Genomic DNA, 17,983 nt, shown 5'->3' with positions numbered 1-17,983 from the left:
GAGAGGGGAGGTTTTCTAAACAAGTGTAAATCCGTGCACTAATGGAACAAGTTAGTTGGATATTGCCTACTATTTACATATATATGCACATCATATTATTACTCATGAAGGCATACACAACTCACAATCAACAAGTTTTATCTTGGATTTTAATTTTAACACAGTTGGTCAGTTCTTTTTAATTATTCATAAATTTGAATAGGATAATTCAAAACAACATAAAACCATTTTCAGATTGTGGGAGTAACCAAATCTACCCTAAAATGATCAATTTTTCTCAAAGCTATATTTTCTCTTTTGTCTTTATAAAGTGAGTCAATTTTGCCATTAAAGTAAAATCCCCGCATTTTTCAATCCATTCATTTGTTGTTGGGATCGTTTGCATTCTCCACTTACTGGAATATTATAATTTCACTGCTGCCAACAAATATGAGATGACTTCCTTTTGTTTATTCGTTACCGTAATGTCTATGATTATTTTTGAGGTTATGATCAGATTCAGCATTTTCCCCCCTTTTCTTTTTGCTTGCCACGGTGATGGTTCCACAACCCTTTGGCAAATGTGGTGAGCCCCAACCATCCTCTCAACCCTGGAGCAGCAGAGAGGGGTGGCAATTGTCCCCACTGTTGCACAGTGATCCTAGCTAGAGGAATAATAATAATAATAATAATAATAATAATAATAATAATAATAATAATAAATGATTGTTTGGGAGATAGAGGGGGTTGTGAGAGGGAGCTTCTTTGGCCACTGCATTACTGAAGACAGCAAAGGGCCAAACCAGGAAGTCCCTTTCTAGCTCTGAACATGGAACTGGGGATGAAGGCAGAGGAGAGCCCCGACCTCAAGTCAGGGTTTAGGGCCTAGGAGAGGGGCAGCATCTTGACAACCACATGTTTTGACCTAGCCTCCAAGGACATCCAAAAATGGTGAGCCCCAGGTTGTAGTATGGTTGGTGGATCACTCTTTGGGCTTAGTCAAGTTTCAGAGCAGCCTGAATAACTGTAGGTTAGTCCACCCCAGGCTTTTTATTTATTTATTTATTTATTAAATTTGTTTACCGACCTTCATCCATATATCTTAGGGCTGTTCACAACATGGACATACTGGGTATACTGGACAAGCAAAACACAGAACATCCTTTGAAGGACTAGGGAGTGCTTTGGCCACCTCCTCATATGGGATCTGAGATGGTAATTTCCCCAGACTTTTGAGAGCTTCAGGCCTTGGTGTCCCCAGAGCACAGACCCACAACATGCATCTGGAAAGGTTTCTAGCAATCTTGTATTCTAAAAAATGCCATGTATATCACCATATTTAAAATAAAAGGCATTTATTTATAAGGTATATATCCTTCCCTTCATCACAAGCAGCTCACATTCAAAGGAAGGAAAAAGAAAAGCATACACTAAACTCATTCAATAAAACAGCAAAACTATATAAAATCTCAATGGCTTAATCTGCTTCCTATAACAATACCAAAAGTGGCACCACAGTAGCATGTGGTGGGGCAGAACCACAGAACCGCCCTCCCAACACCTGCAACACAGCTGCTTACCTGGGCATGGCTGGGCTGGAGATGCAATGAGCCAGGGCCCCTTGGGTGCATCAACTGGGAGTGCTGAACTGGCAGCAGCACTTGCCCCGGTGCATTCATGCAGCCCAGATTCCACAACCACCCATTTAAGAAGCAGCAATATCGGCATTGATGGCAGCTCTACTCCACCACAAATGTTGCTTCTGAATACCAAGCAGCTCAATAACCCTGATCTCCACCAAAGGCCAAGGAAGAGCTCAGCTGTTAATCCCAGCCACACCTTGGTGGGGAAAAGTTTTCAACAGCTAGGGTATCCCCACTGAGAAGACCCTATCTCAAGCTAAAGCTTCAATAGGTGATGGAACAAGAAGGAATGCCTCCCATTGTAAACCTCAGGCAAGGCAAGACAAGACCAAGAGAGCTGCTCCTTCAGCTAACTGGGTCCTAACTTGTTCAGGAAACCGCAATAAAGTCTTGAACTGGGCTTGGTGGCATACAAGCAGCCAACATCAACTCTTCAGAAGTGGTGTTATATGGGTTAGAGCAACTGTATGAGTAAACATCATGGAAGACACATATTGCGTATTCAAGGACAGCCCCACCTAGAATGCATTACAGTAATCTAATCTAGACATCTATGTACAGTGAGCTATACTGGACTGCTGCCTTCAGTACAGAGTGTTAATCAGTGCTCTTTGTCTGGACCCAGAGGCACATGATCATGTGTCCACATAAAAAGGTGAGGTGGAAGAATATTAGACACCCCCCCTCCACATATATATACTACTGGGCATACACACACGTACTCCTGTGGTGGTTGCTCTCAGAGGCACTGATAGAAAAACAAACTATATTTACATGAGGTATACCCCCCATGAATATATCATTTGTGCACTGGTCAAACATGCCTACTGATGTGCACAAAGACAGAAAGATTAATAAGCAGAGCATGCTGTACATGTGGATGCATAAAAGTGCAAATGCCCATTGAGATCTAGCCACCAATGAATCGCTTCTACCAAAGTCCTATAGTGCATCATCTGAATCTGAGACCAGAAGATCTGCTTGCCGGGCTGCTTGCCTGCCAAAGTGTCAGGGAACCTCCTTCAGCATCCCTGCTTCACCATTCTGGCTGTGCATGCAGGCTGAGACTCGCTTAGCATTCAGGGCACGTCTGGAAAGCTCCTTTAAGTAATAGTGCTGGGAGGACTCCCTAATCAAGAAGCAAATGCCGCCTGGCATACTAATGAATTGCGTACTGCTACGGATGCAGTGGGCAAAGAGTGGCAGCAATTTCCTAGCCATTCTGGATGAATGTGTGAAGGAAGCCTCACAGAGTGTGGGGCATTCAGGTATATCACCCCCCCCACCTGCATTCTGAACTGATATAGTCCTGCGAGAGCAGTACTGTGCAGATTTCCAGAACATGCAAATCAGCACCTTGGTGCCAGGGGTCAGCCCTAGGAACACGTGAAGCAGGACATTAATTTGCGCTGCTACCTCCTACTCATCAGAAACAGCCTTCCATTTTTCTCTTCAAAGTCCAATGAATAAATCTAGAATGCTTGTGCTACAAAACACTCAGCAATTGGTCTTTTGGGTTCTGTGAATCAGCCTCTGTGCGGTCTCTTTGGTCACAGCCTTAAAACACATCCACCAACCTGTATACAAGCTGAGAGCCTATTTAAAGAGATGCGGGGAAGCACCAAGTGCTGAGATGATGACCCATGTTTTCTATTACTAGCTACCAGGGAAATACATAGAGGAAATAGAGGATAGCTGATGCTCTTGGCAGCCGCCACACATCCCTTGTGCAACATCTAGCTTGGCCCTTAACCTTCTCATTCCGCTCAAAGAACGCAGCAAGATTAAATATACTGCATTGTTTTTCACCTCCAGGCACTCCTCTTTAGCATGTTGCACCAGTCACAGCTCCCTTCCATCTTAGCTTGAGAATCCTCAGCAGCACTGAATGGAGACACAATGAGGGCATCAAACAGCCACCCACCACTCTCCAAAAAACACAGAGCAGGGGTGGGAGAAGCAGTGGCCCTTCAGGTGCTCCCATCATCTACGCCTAATGGCTGTGCAGACTGGAGCTGATGAGAGTTGGAGTCCAACAGCACCTTCCTCACTCCTGACAAACAGGAAATGTAACTGATCTCCTCTGCAGGAAGAAGCCACACTGGCTTTGGAAATATGGGAAGCAGAGCCACCCCCAGGGAACTTAACAAACCTAAACCCTCTGGTTGATGACTGTGTCCTCAAGAACCCAAGTACTAACATGACGAGGTCTGACATGGCTTCACACCTATGTGTGAACAGTCCAAACTACAAAGTCACTGTCAAAGGCGCTTTCAAACCAAAGAATGCACATAGCAGAGAGATAACTCTTTGTTGTCAGATAACACAGTCACTTCAACCGCTCTGGAATCCTACACACACCAATCTGACAACTAGGCAGCTATTCCCAGGTCTGCACTCTATGGAGCAGTTGCAGCAACTGGGGACCACTCCCCCCCCCCAGTTTATGTACCTTCCCCCAAAGGGCTGTACACACGGAGATGGAGACTACGCATGCATGGAAGTGTTTCTGTTTTTGCCGCTTCAATTCTCTTCTGGTTCTGGGAGACGGTGGTGCAGGGGAGGGTGGGGAAAGCTCTTTGCTGCACCTGCCTCTTCCTCCAGCTCTGAAGCTTCCCCTGCCTCTGATTGTTGCCTCCTGGCTGGTACAGGTCCCCAGAGACCACTGCCCCCTCTCCCACAAGTCAGACTCCAGCTCCCCTTCCCCTGATGCACACTTGCCCGTGTCCTGCCAGTCCCTGACAGGCACTATCCCTGTGGAGAAACAACACTGTAAACCAAACTGCACGGCTAAACATGAGTTACTGGAATCACAACAGCACTCCCCCTGCCCCAATCCCAGGAACTGCTACTATATTATTTGCTGCGATGTGATGTTCCTCTGCTCATACGTATCCCCAGGAACTGTTCAGGGTGTTCCTTGTGGACAGAAGGTCCTGTGTGAAGCAGACCAGAGAGTAACCCATAGGAACGATGCAGGGACAATTTTTCTTTGTCAGGCTCAGTGGGTGCAATCCACAGAAAGCTAGAAATACTTAGGTGTCCAAAAGGTGCACATGAATCAGCACTTATTTCAAACCATTTAAACCACTGCAATTCTAGACCCAGTGCCGGATTTACGTATAAGCTAAACGAGCTATAGCTTAGGGCCCCAGTCTCTTGGGAGCCCCAAAAAAAATTAAAGGAAAAAACCTGGATGTATATTTCCAAAATATAAGATAAAAAACAAATAAAATAAAACCTACATACAGCAAGTGTTTTGTGTTGTGTAGGCTCCTTTGATGTATGTAATGGGCCCTGCCTGCTATATAAAGGGCCCTATTACCTTCAGTAGCTTAGGGTCTCATCAAACCTAAATCTGGCCCTGTCTAGAACCCATGGGTTTGCCAACAGAAACAGTGCATGTAGTGATCAAAGTGCCTAAAAAGACAAGTAAACCAGAACAGCAGTGGCACTGTCCAAGTAGGAGCACTGACTTCTTCAGATTTTTCTTAGAGATATACTCTCTAAACTAAAATGGCTTCTGAAAACCTTGCTTCCAAGTACTCTATGAATTACTGTTCCTAGGGAAATACGAAGAAGGAAGGAGAGAAAGCAATCTCAGGACAGCAATTCCATGTAATGGGAGCTTCACTTGAATGTTCGCTCTCAGGGGTTTGTGGCATTCTCATTTCTCTTTGTTAGAGCGTTTTTCATTGTAAAAAGTGACCTCTCTCTCTCATTCATATATATATATATATATATATATATATATATATATCCTCTCAACAACTTTGTGAATTAGGCAAGGTTGTGAGTTAGTGGCTCAGCTTCATAGATGAGGCGGGATTTGAACCCGGGCTTCTCTTAGTCAAATTCAAAGCTGCCTTGAAACAGAGGCATCAGACAAAGAGAGGAAAAGTTTTCATGCTTTGTTCAAAGATGACAGAAGCCACCAAAGCGGGCAAATAATCAGATTTTATCAGCGCTACAATCCCCCTTCAATCAGTCTCAAAGAAATATAAACCACCGTAACAAGACACCTGTTGAAACTGCAGGAGTAAAGCACATCAGCTTACATACACTGAAGCATCAGAGAAGGGGGGAGAAGCTGCAAGGCATGGCGGAGCAAACCTGCAAATAGCCCAGCACTCTCTCCATGGACTTCTCTCTGCTGACTAGATGCTCTTCTCATATCCAAGAATGCACAACAAATGAGAGCCTCTGTGGGTGTTGTGAACACTCCACCACCAATAAACATCTTTGTTTCGGGAAGAAAAAGCTTTTGTTCCCATCAGAGGAATTGTGAGCAGGTTGGGAAGCAGCAGGGAACAAGCACTGCAAACTAGAAAAGTATGAGAGGACACAGCATTGCAGGCAGGATGTACCTGCTACACAAAAGACCCAGAAATTCATGCTCATGGGCCAGCCTTAAAGCTGTGGTGACCAAAAACATGACGGTGTCCAAAAATTATGTATCTCTATTAGCCTACACGTCTGCTAACAAGGGAGAACCAGCAGAAGTTAGCGGCAAAGATGAGCAACAGCCCAAACCTTCCATTTGGAATTCTAATGGTGAAGGTATATGCAACATTTGAAGAGCAGTGGTGGTGGGAAGTTTGAAAGCACCCCACAGCATGCAGAACAAATATACCATTTTCGATGATAAGTCAAAATATTTTTATTATTTTTCAAAAAAAATATTCTGCAAATTTTCAGCACGGCAGAGTATGAATTGGTAGGAAATTGCACTGAATAGAGGAAAGGCAGGGGTTATAAATGTGTAGAACCAACAAATAATAAACAAAGGAAATAAAAGCCACCTTCAGAAGGCACCTATTGGCTAGAATTCATGATATTTCCAACACATTCCTTCCATCTCTACAATAATTGTTTTCAATATGAAATGTCTGCATTTTTTATAAAAAAGAAGAAGAATGATTGTATATCACTACAAGCATATCTACGAGGCTTAGATTCTTTAAGATGCATAACTTGGCTGTAGCATGATTGAGAGAGACAGGACTGATGGCTAAATCAGCATTCAACTTGCATCTCAAAACTGGAATCCAAGCCAGAAGACCTTATGCCAAGCCTTCCCCTGTTCTAACTAGACTTCCCTCTCCTTGCTTGTCAGAGAACAGAATCTGAGAAGTCAAACCCCCTTCTTGACTCTTGACACTGCCCAATGTCCGCTAGACAGAAGTGCCTCTACCAGACTGAAATTACAGTGGTGCCTCGCAAGATGAAAATAATCCGTTCCGCGAGACTCTTCGTCTAGCGGTTTTTTCGTCTTGCGAAGCAAACCCATTAGCGGCTTAGCGGATTAGCGGCTTAGCGGCTTAGAAAAAGGGGGGGAAAGTGAAAAAAAATCGGAACACTCGCAAGACGTTTTCATCTTGCGAAGCAAGCCCATAGGGAAATTTGTCTTGCGAAGCAGCTCAAAAACGGAAAACCCTTTCGTCTAGCGGGTTTTCCGTCTTGCGAGGCATTCGTCTTGCGGGGCACTACTGTAAACAAGAACTGATAACAATTTAAAAACCAGCTACTTACCCTGTGAGAACCACCACAAAGTCCATCACATTCCAGCCGTTCCTTAGGTAGGAGCCTTTATGGAAAGCAAATCCTAAGGCAATAATTTTAATTCCAGCCTCAAAACAAAATATTCCAATGAAGTATGGTTCTGTGTCATCCTAAGGAGAGATTCACAAGGGAAAATTTTTATATGTTAACTTTTTATTCCACCCTTCCTCCAATTAGCTCAGGGAAACCAATATGGTCCTCTTCCCCATTTTATCATCACTACAATAATGTGAGGCAGGATTGGGTTCAAAGATAAAATGACAAGTTCTGAAGGAGTTACGTAGTGAGGAGGGAACTTTGGTCTCTTGGATCTTAATTTAAGGTATATATTCTAGAAACATTTTTCTCTTTCCCAACATATCTATTAATACCAATTATTATTAGAATACAAAAATCATTTGCTGCCTTTTATCAGGGTATCCAATATGAGCCAGGCTACTAAGACCTTATCAATGCATTTGAGGAAAATATGCATAGGATTAGGTATGACACAAACTTTAAATCCAAATTATGGAGGCTGCTAGTGAGCCACCACTCCCAATTTTCATTCAATCACATGCATGAACAATATTTTATGAAAACAAGTCCAGTGAAGGCTGTGTTTGGGTCAATCTGTTAGATTTGGACGGTGTGAGCAATACTGAGAAAGAGAACTCTCAACCCAGAGAAATATCTCCAGTTCCCATGTCAGCTGCTGCGGTAAACGGGAAAAGAAAGAAAATGTATGATTGCTTCTCGGCCTTTTGGCTAAGATCAAGTGAAGAAAATGTATGGGGGCACTATTCTAGGGGCAGAAGTAATGTTAAAGGGAGCACGAGCCTGCTACTGAAAACAGAAATTGAGTGTGGCGCTTCCATCTCTCCCTCTGTGCCCCCTGTGACCTGACCCTATAATGTATGTTTTCCCACTAGCATTCCACATAGAATTGCCAACCGGTTGTGGGGGAGGAGGGTGTCTGCTTGGTTTTCTTACTCTCTTGAATGATACCAAATAAGCAAGGGGCAAGGGCACCCCCCCCGATAGTTTTTACATAAATAGCTGGATGTGTTAGGTAAATAGGCAGCACCAAACACCTGGACCCACTAGATGAGGCAGAAACTCCTCCTAGGCCCTGGCTCCACTTCTACATTCCAACCATGCACCAGAATTTCTGAGTTGGCAACCTTAGCTCCACATCACTTGGTAATGCTGGCAGGGAAACGCAAAACGTAACACTGTCAAGGCACAGGTTAAGTTTATTGTGCCTTACTGAAAGGGAGAAGGAACTTGACACAGGACTCTAATTTTTGACATTATTATAAAGCTCCGTTAACTCTGCTATAGGTAAAGGTAAAGGTACCCCTGCCCGAATGGGCCAGTCTTGACAGACTCTGGGGTTTGTGCGCCCATCTCACATCTATTGGCCGGGGGCCAGCGCTGTCCGAAGACACTTCCGGGTCACGTGGCCAGCGTGACAACGCTGCTCTGGCGAGCCAGAGCCGCACACACGGAACGCCGTTTACCTTCCCGCTGGTAAGCGGTACCTATTTATCTACTTGCCCCTGGGGGTGCTTTCGAACTGCTAGGTGGGCAGGCGCTGGGACCGAGCAGCGGGAGCGCACCCCGCCGCGGGGATTCGAACCGCCGACCTTTCGATCGGCAAGCCCTAGGCGCTGAGGCTTTAGCCCACAGCGCCACCCGCGTCCCATAACTCTGCTATAACAATGTTTAAAAAGGAGAGGCTGCTACTCACCAGTCGTTCTGACATTGGCGTCTTGTCTCCATCAGGCAGATGCTGCTCCAGAGCAAGAACAATGCAGTTTGCTATGATGGTTGCTAAAATCATGTATTCAAAAGGAGTGAGGAACAGTTAAGGAAAGTCTTGCATATGGTAGGATCTTCTAGGTTCAGTCAAAACAAAGAGCCCCACTCCTCAAGTAAAAGCGGTCTACCCACCTTGGATCAGATACATATGAAGGATGTTTAGAATGTTCTTTAGCCTGCAATGTGCAGAAGAGAATGGCTTTGAAGTGGAATAAAATCTGTGTTCCAGTCAATGCCATTCTTTGTACTTTCTATGTTTCAAATGAAAACACAAATTTAAGCACTAAGGTCAAAAATATACTTCCTTGAGCCCCTGTCAGGGGGGAAAGTGGGATATAAACAAATAATAAGGTGGTTTGAAATCATTGGATGCAACAAAGGACAAATATCGACTAGTCACCAGTGCAATTTTCCTGAGTGCAGCTACAAATCAACATCATCATTTGATTAATGCCAATAGAGATAATTTCTAGAGCACCTCAACTTCCTGGGTAGAGCACAGTGACAATTCTTCACCTTCACCAAAATACAATCAATGCTGTCCTTTCTGAAAATTCTGACATCTACTCCAAAATCCACCAAGGTTTTTCAGTGAATGCCAGTTGCAGACCGTGCAGAGATTAACATTGCGTATTCACATTAACAGAACAGAGGCCAGAAACAGAGGCCAGAAAAAGAAAGCAGCCCTACAAGTCTGTTCCTTACTATGCCCTGTTTTATCATTTACCCATTACACAAGCTTCTTCATAGAATACTTTATCTTGCAGTAACCTTTTAAACTCCTCCTTTCTTTTGTGTTCAGAACATTAATTTATACCAATATTGAGAGTTGATAGGGATATATTGAATTCTGAATGATAAAAAGCACATTATCTGCAGTAATTTACTCCATGAGTCAAGCAACCATGTGTACAAGTGTAATGGTGTTACGTTTGGATCTAATTCACTTAAATAGGAACAGGAGTGCCTGGCTGTACAATTTCCTTGATGCTCCATCTCCTCGCTCTGTGTGTTTATGAGCATCTATTAAAGAAATGCATAGATATCTCAAAAGTAAGAGCTCCCAATTAAAAGCCATGAAGATAAGAGGGCTTCAGTGACTTGCAGTTGGCTATCCTCACAGTTACATGGAGTGTGAATTTTGAGGTTGTGAGTCTAGATTATTCATACTTGACTTGAACCCTCTTTAAACATCGTTTAGAGGAATATTAGGAGGGTCAGTGACGCTGTCACTGTTTCACAGAGGAGCCAAGCCATTGGCCCTGTGCCATTCAAGAGCTCTGCAGATAGAGAGCTGGAAACAGGACTTCCAGACTCCTGCTTTTGCTGTGAGTAAAGAGCTCCTGTCTTAGCTTTTGCAGATACAGATCAGATTTTCTTTAGAGCCAGCTGTGTGCAGATGTTTAATCTGTGCATTTTGAACTCAATAACAAACAAAATGGAATGAGAAGCATCCATTCATCCTTGGATGAATTCACAGCTCTATTGTGCACTGCCCACTGTGCATGCATCTCTAGTTCACAGGGCTGGCCCAAGATATTTTTCTGACTGAGGTGAGGGACAAGATGCCCACCCTTTCAACAGGTTCCTTCAGCACTTGCAGAGAGACAGCATCCTTCACACCACACCTGAGGACAGCAGGATAATTTAGGAGAAACAGGGCAGGTTGCAGGACACATAGCTCTGTCCTCCAATGCCTTGTAGTTGTTCTCCAGCCCACAACGTGGCTGCTTCACTCTACTTAATAGTAAGACAGACTTTATAGTCTTAGCCAGGACACACTGGTGAACACATAGCAAACATGTCTATCAAGTACACTGGCATCTTCATGCAGGGTTGGGAGAGCCCTGTTTGAAACCCTAGAGAGGCATTGCTGAGTACTGAGTACTGAGCTAAACACAATAATGGTTTGTCTTGGTATAAGGTGGATTCCTATGTTCCTATGTGAGTGGCTGGCCTGCAGCTGGAGCACTTCATGCCCTTTTCTTGTGGTCATTTTCATTTCTTCCCCATGCTTGTGGCAATATATTACCTGGAATTTGTTTTTGTTGTGTGCATGGGTTTCCCTGTTCATGTCCATGGTAGTGGAGATTTGCTGGATGGGAAGCAGGTACAATTATGCGGCCTATACCATCTCTCATCCTCCAACAATAGGCTCCTCATTGGCTTACCTGTGTGAAGTGGTTGATTCTTGCACCCACTGTTCCACCTGCTGAGGTGAGGCTCTGTGTGGGAGCTTCAGGGCAGGGAATCTATAGGAAATCTGGAAACACACCTGCCAGGAAGCATCTGCTCATCTTTCTCCATGGAGATCTGATGCTCAGGACCTGACACACAAGCCAAGTCATATAGGAGGTGTTGCATGAACCACTTGAGCCTTTGTGGAGGTGTAATGATGGGAAAGGTAGCTGCACTAAGTGCTAACTGATCACTACCAGCACTGCGCCAAAAGCATCTATTAGGGAAAGCAGGAGAGTCAATTGTTCCACTTGTGTTTCAGACCACAAGTGATTATTCTTCAGGAGCATGAGCAACTAAATCTCTGGTCATTATGGAATATAAACAGGAAGCGCAATAAAAGCTCTTAATAAATGCCTCACCCAAAGAAATCTTTCCCAAATCTGTAAACACACGCACAGCTTATTGTTTGTAATCAGCAGCTACTGAAAAAAATGCTGACTTTGGGCACAAGAGCACAAAGGTGTGCTTCTATTTATGGGTCTTATTTAGTCTTTGACAGGGTAGTATCTTACTGACAGACTTAGAAATGCTTAAATGGATGGTCTCACACATTCTTAAACTGACATTGGCCAACTTAACACTAAACAGTTTGGAATTTAACACAGTTCATTCCCTTCTAGGATTTAAAATACCAGATCTTGGAATTTCGGACAATCCTCTCTTAATTTTTTCCCAAAGGTGTTTTTGAAAGGTTTTCCAAGATGCTGATTAATCTGCATCAAGTGACCAAATTATCATGAATTCCAAAAGAAACGAAAGTTTGAATTATTGGAGGAAGTGGAGGAAAAACCAAAACTGTAAGACCAGCAGTAGTCATTAACAGTCGTCAACAGCTTTACCACCCCTATCAGCCAATCACCCATTCCCACCACCCTTCTGAGTAATACCCTCCCCACTATATATAAGGGTCTGGTGACTTCTGTTTCAGTGTATCTGAAGAAGTGTGCATGCACACGAAAGCTCATACCAATAACAAAATTAGTTGGTCTCTAAGGTGCTACTGGAAGGAATTTTTAAATTTTGTTTCGACTACGGCAGACCAACACAGCTACCTACCTGTAACTATATCTATTCTAGAAATTGGTGTTAGGCTCTAGGACTTCAGCCTGCCAGATCTAGGTGTAGCTTACACACACACACACACACTGCTTGGAGAAGAGTGCCTCTGATTATAGGATCATCTAGACCATCCCTATTTTTTATGCAATTCGACCACATACTGGCAAATTCAGGCTGCCTAATTACAGTTGTTTTAAAAAGAAACAGGAAAATATAAAGGAATGTGTGGGCTACCCCTTGATGTGATACAACATCATCTAACCTCCCCAGAAACAAATCAGAAAGAATGTTTATTAAATAGCCAGTGATGCCTAATCTCCCTGCAAATGAGCAAATCAGGATGAATTCTCAACAAACAGGTCATCCGGAAGCACCCTTTGTATAGAGATCCCAACTTTCAAGAGACACCAGAACCAGCTGCTACACAGACAAGGCACAGCTTTCATAGCAAGGGGCTGGAATGCAAACAGATCTGCATGCATCTGAGCCCTTTCTTGAACATATCCCCGTACTTGAGCCAAGAACTGAAACCTCTGCTGATGCTCCGGACAGAGGCTGCCTCCCTCCTCGTTCTCCACTCGGAGTTCAAGCCCCTGCTCTCTGCCCCCCACCATGCTCATTGCTTTGCTCCTGCAAACCAATGCGCCTCCCCCCTCCCCCGCTGGATCACTACGACTCGGCGCTGAAAGGGTCAAAAGGAAAAGAGCTCGCAGCTCGCAGCAGAAAGCGAACGAGCTTGCTTTAAAAAGTGGAGCAGCGGAGGCAGGCGCTGAAACGTGCCGCTGGGACCGGCCCAGTTCTTGGGGTGGGTAGGTGGGCAGGAGGATCTGAGACTGCAGTGCGCGCCGCCTGCCTCGCAGCAGCACAGCACCGTCAGCTGCTGAGCCACGGAGCCCGCTGCAGGCCCTTCCTGCCCATTGATTGGCTTGCGCGGAAAGATGCCTGAATCAGCGGATCCGGTGGAGGAGAGAGATGCGGGGGGAGGAGGGAGAGTGAGCCGGGGACGCGAGGGGAAGGCGAGGCGAGAACACCAGCCAGCTCCTTGAGCGGAAAAAGAGGGCAAGGAGGAGGCCTCTCGAAAAAGGCAGCTCAGCTCCACGTCAGGCTCCGTGGTTTCTGAGTCCCGAGGGCGACTCCATGATCCAGAGCCAGGCTCAAAAAGGGGCGAGGGGGGAGGGGGTGGATAGCTTGGGTTCTTGGCCAAATACACAAGATGCAGTTTCCTTCCTATGGCAATCCAACGACCATATGTTCCAGGTCTGCATTTATAAGATCACCACCACCGCCCCCTCTTTTAAAATTAAGGAATAAATCCCACCCAGTTTTGTACTGATGTTGATGACACACTTGGCTATACAGTGGTACCTCGGGTTAAGTACTTAATTCGTTCCTGAGGTCCGTTCTTAACCTGAAACTGTTCTTAACCTGAAGCACCACTTTAGCTAATGGGGCCTCCTGGTGCCGCTGCGCCGCCGCTGCACGATTTCTGTTCTCATCCTGAAGCAAAGTTCTTAACCCGAAGTAATATTTCTGGGTTAGCGGAGTCTGTAACCTGAAACGTATGTAACCCGAGGTACTACTGTACACTGAAATAAAAGGGAGGAATCCATCCTTTCCTACATTTGGGCATGATCATTCAAGTGTGCTAGATGGTAACTAATCTGTCCTGGATTTATGGAAAGCCAAGCGATTGCAAACAACAACTACTACTACAGTGGTACTTCGAGTTACAGACGCTTCAGGTTACAGACTCTGCTGACCCGGAAGTAGTACCTTGGGTTAAGAACTTTGCTTCAGGATGAGAACAGAAATCGTGCAGTGGCAGCGGGAGGCCCCATTAGCTAAAGTGGTACCTCAGGTTAAGAACAGTTTCAGGTTAAGAACAGACCTCCAGAACGAATTAAGTTCTAAACCCGAGGTACAACTGTATATTGATACAGGTGCCTACTGAGAAGATCTATTTTTAAAAAAGCAACTATACCAAAAGGAATTATTGTGAAAATAAGAAATATTTAGGTGGGGGTGCCAAATTTTGTCCCTAGCTCAGGGTGCCATATTACCAAAATCCAACCCTGAACTAATTCACATATTATGCTCAACAATAAATTTCGCTTTTATGTCCCCACTCTTTTTTCTTCAGTTCCCTCTTGAAATTCCAGGCATCCTCCTCCTCACACATATTTCTAGTTCTCAAATATGGTAAGTCTGGGGATGTTCACATTACTGCTTACTCTGCATCCAGTGCATGCCCAGTGCTCATTTTTGAAGCCACATTCATAAGATGTGAGCCACACTCCATCTCAACCCTGTAGTTTCTTGACAATATATTGCTGCCCCCCCCCCAAACCTGCTTCAATCTGAATAGAGCAGTAGATGAGGAGTAAATGGAAGTGTGAACACAATCTAACAGCTGTTGCAAATGCACAAGTGATAGCATAAAAACAGAGGTTTTCAACCTTTTTGAGTCCAAGGTTCCCTTGACCAACTACATTCTTTCTGTGGCACCCCTGTGGGACTCAGGAGCCCAGATATGTCACCCCTTGCCAGCAGAGCTGGCAGCCCCTCACCCCTCCCTTGTGGAGGGTTCCCTCAGCCTCCTCTTCTCTCCCCTCTCCTTGGGAGTCCTCCAGGCATTGTCACAGCCACCCCTGGTCTCTGAGCCACCTCAGCTCCTGGCAACCAGCACCCCCTGGCCAGCCCTAGAGGTACCATTTGCCTGGATAGCTTGTAGCCAGGGCTGCTGCAACAAACAGCTGTGCAAGCCTTTGGGAGGCAGAGGAGAGATGGAAGGAAAGAGGGATGGAGGCCAGTGTTGCCCACGGCACCCCTGACCATCATTCAAGGCACCCCAGGGTGCCACGGCACACACTGGCATAAGGAATAAGTTCTAGGTTTGTGCGTTTTGCAGGGGCAAGGAAACCCAAAATGCCATGCACATCAGGTGGCAACATCCACAACCCCTCTCAGATATGAACAGCACTGTGCAAATGCAGCCTGAACTGCAGCTGGGGTGGGGGAAGATCTTGCTGCATTTCAAGCCACTAATGTGAACAGAAACTATGCCTGGGCTGTTCACTTCATAGTCTCGGGGGGGGGGGGGGCTCGCACAACTGAATGTTTCACCACACAAAACTGTGTCTTCCCCATGGAAAACTAGCAGGTCAGGACACTGACAAAAGCATCTTTTGTTTCTAAGTGTGTGATTTAGAAAGGGTTCTCCAAAAGTGAGAAGGCAATGGGCCATTGCCACTCTTCCCTTCCCCAGGATCTGATGCCAATAAATGATTACTTCCCGCTCCCTTGCCAAACTGGGTACAGAACTCCGGAGCCTTTTCCTTCAAGCTCTGAAACGCTGTGTATAAACAATCCTGCATTTTGCAAAAACAACCACCACCCTTAGCTTCCTCAGTCACTTCAACCAGCCATCTTTATACAATGATTATCATCTGAAACACCCACACCTACACATAAACACATGAAGTAAACTATCTGTACCTAACCTTTTGACACAAAGGGATTAATTTTATTTGAATTATGACAGAGAAATAACCAGGACGTCCATCTTGGAGGAACACCATGCCTCTAGGCCTGAATCCTTTACACATCATGTTTCTAGGTATATGTCTAATATGGAAATCTTTAATGCAGCAAACTTGTGCTTGCAAATATGAATATAACAGTGGCACACTTGCCACGGAGCCACAACTGCATGCTGTTGAGGCAAACCAGTTTTTGTCTTTTGTGTGTAAAAGTGCCCTAGGAGTAAAAGATAGCCTCTGAATCAACCATCCAATCTATGGACACAGATAAACTAGCTTTGGTAGAGGACATTATCTAGAAACCATCAGCATAGGTAGTGCCGGCACAGGGTTTTACCATGCCATGGCAGACTTGCTTTTTAGCAATTCTCTCCCCCCCCTGCACATTTATGTTTCAACACTAAACTAATAAATTGGGTGTGCAAGAAACTGTAGAGCAGGCCTGCCCTAACTGGATTACAATAGGGAGTTTTTGTGCCCAGGTCCAGAAGGCAGCAAGGCTGTTCATTAGAGCAGGGTGGGACCAATTCATAAAAAAAACCTGCTTCTTTCTCTTTCTACTTGTGGAGGAAAAAAACCATTCCTGGCCAAGCAAGAAAAGAAAGGAAAGGAAGCAATAGCAGCAGCCTAGTCTCTGTTCCCACAGGCAGCAGAGTCGAGAAATGGCTGTGTAGCAAGGGCAGTTGCTTGGTGCCGAACCTATTTTCAGCACGCTGGCCAGCTCCTCACCAAGGCAGTCACCTCCGCTCAAACTGCGACCTTGCAAGAAAGAGTTTGCATGGTCTCTCTTAGCTTTGCATGGGAGCGTTTGTAGGCCAAACGACCAGGATGACACTTGACTCTGGGCTGGGAGCTACACTGCAGAAAAAGAGCCTCAGTTACAGCTAGAGAAAAAATGGCCGGGCAGAAGACAGATCCGAGGACCCATGTTGGTGAGCAGATATATAAGGACCCCTCCTCACAATGAACCCCCCCCCACTATGGGTTAAAAGTCTGCAAATAGGCCCCTGTCTTGTTTGCATGTTGCAATTTGCAACAAACTATTGCAGCACACAAATGGCAAATATTTTGATTTAATTTAAAACCATTGGGAAGTTATTATTAATCATTTATATAGCTCTTTTAGTGAACAATGCTTTGGTCTTATCTGATTCATCTCCGCAACAACCCTGTGAAGCTGGCTACTGCTATTCTCATTTTACAAATGCTGGACAGAAGTAGTATGATAACATTTAAACACAAATCAAGCCATATTGATCTGTGATTTGAATCCATACCTCCCATGTACAAGTTTTTTTTTAAAAAAATACAATTTACTAGGTCAGGCTGACTGCATCTCTGTGCTGATGGATGGAGTGCTAAGAGTATGAGCTGTCAACTATGAAGTTCTTAGCTCAAATCTCACTGCAGCCATAAATTCACAAAGGGGCTGCAGGCAAGAGGCTATTTTTCAATGCCCCCTCCAGCATACATAATAACATTGGCCTACCTTACTGAGTTGTTGTAAGGAGTACTAAAATACTGCATGTGAACTCTGAGCCCACCCAATGGATAAATAAATGTTAATTATATAATTACAACAATTATATAAATTATATAATTACAGCAATCCAATGGCATTCAGTGGTGTGTGCACAACTAGGAATGTCAAAGAGGGTAGAACCCTGGATACACTTTTAAAGAACAAGCTTAAGAATGCCAGCATGTCATTCTAATACACATGTGTACTATATGCGAAGGTACCATTACCCCATACTTCCCAGATGGAACTGTAATGGAATTTCTGCAGCTGTGAATTCCCTAGATACATAGCAACAAATGCAAATGGCACCACTGAGCAAAGAACCTGCACATTTCTGTTGTTACATTAGACAGAAGATCACACACTCTTTCTGTGAGGCTCTCACGCGATTGCAAAGCACAAGATCACAATATTAGAGCTAATTCACATATCCCTTTGTTCTAGATTTGAAATCAACTCATGGCTTTGCATATTCAGAAAAAGAAAGGGAAACCCTGCAAAATGCCGGAGAAATCCCACCCAGGAGTGTATCAATGTACTGTAGAATACACATGATGATCTATGTGTTAACACTTCACATCCCCGCCCCCAAGACTTCTGCTTCTGCAAATTGTCAGTGGCAAAGTACCATGTAA

General features: G+C 44.6%; 1 protein-coding gene across 14 annotated transcripts in view; it reads right to left on the bottom strand.

The window, feature by feature from the left end:
* Positions 1-17,983, bottom strand: part of CACNA1A (calcium voltage-gated channel subunit alpha1 A) — a 256,547-nt gene that overhangs the window by 151,895 nt on the left and 86,669 nt on the right. For 13 of the 14 annotated variants that reach the window (XM_082214686.1, XM_082214683.1, XM_082214682.1 and 10 more), the window contains 2 exons: positions 8,917-9,023; positions 7,155-7,294 (listed from right to left, as the gene is read on the bottom strand). In XM_082214686.1, the coding sequence (XP_082070812.1) occupies positions 7,155-7,294; positions 8,917-9,023 (247 nt within the window). The remainder of the gene's footprint in view (positions 1-7,154; positions 7,295-8,916; positions 9,024-17,983) is intronic. The other variant, XM_082214676.1, reaches the window with a different exon arrangement.

This window comes from Podarcis vaucheri, assembly GCF_965113315.1.
Source record: "Podarcis vaucheri genome assembly, chromosome: 2".
NCBI classification, from domain to species: Eukaryota; Metazoa; Chordata; class Lepidosauria; order Squamata; family Lacertidae; genus Podarcis; species Podarcis vaucheri.
This window is presented reverse-complemented; position numbering and strand designations above follow the sequence as displayed.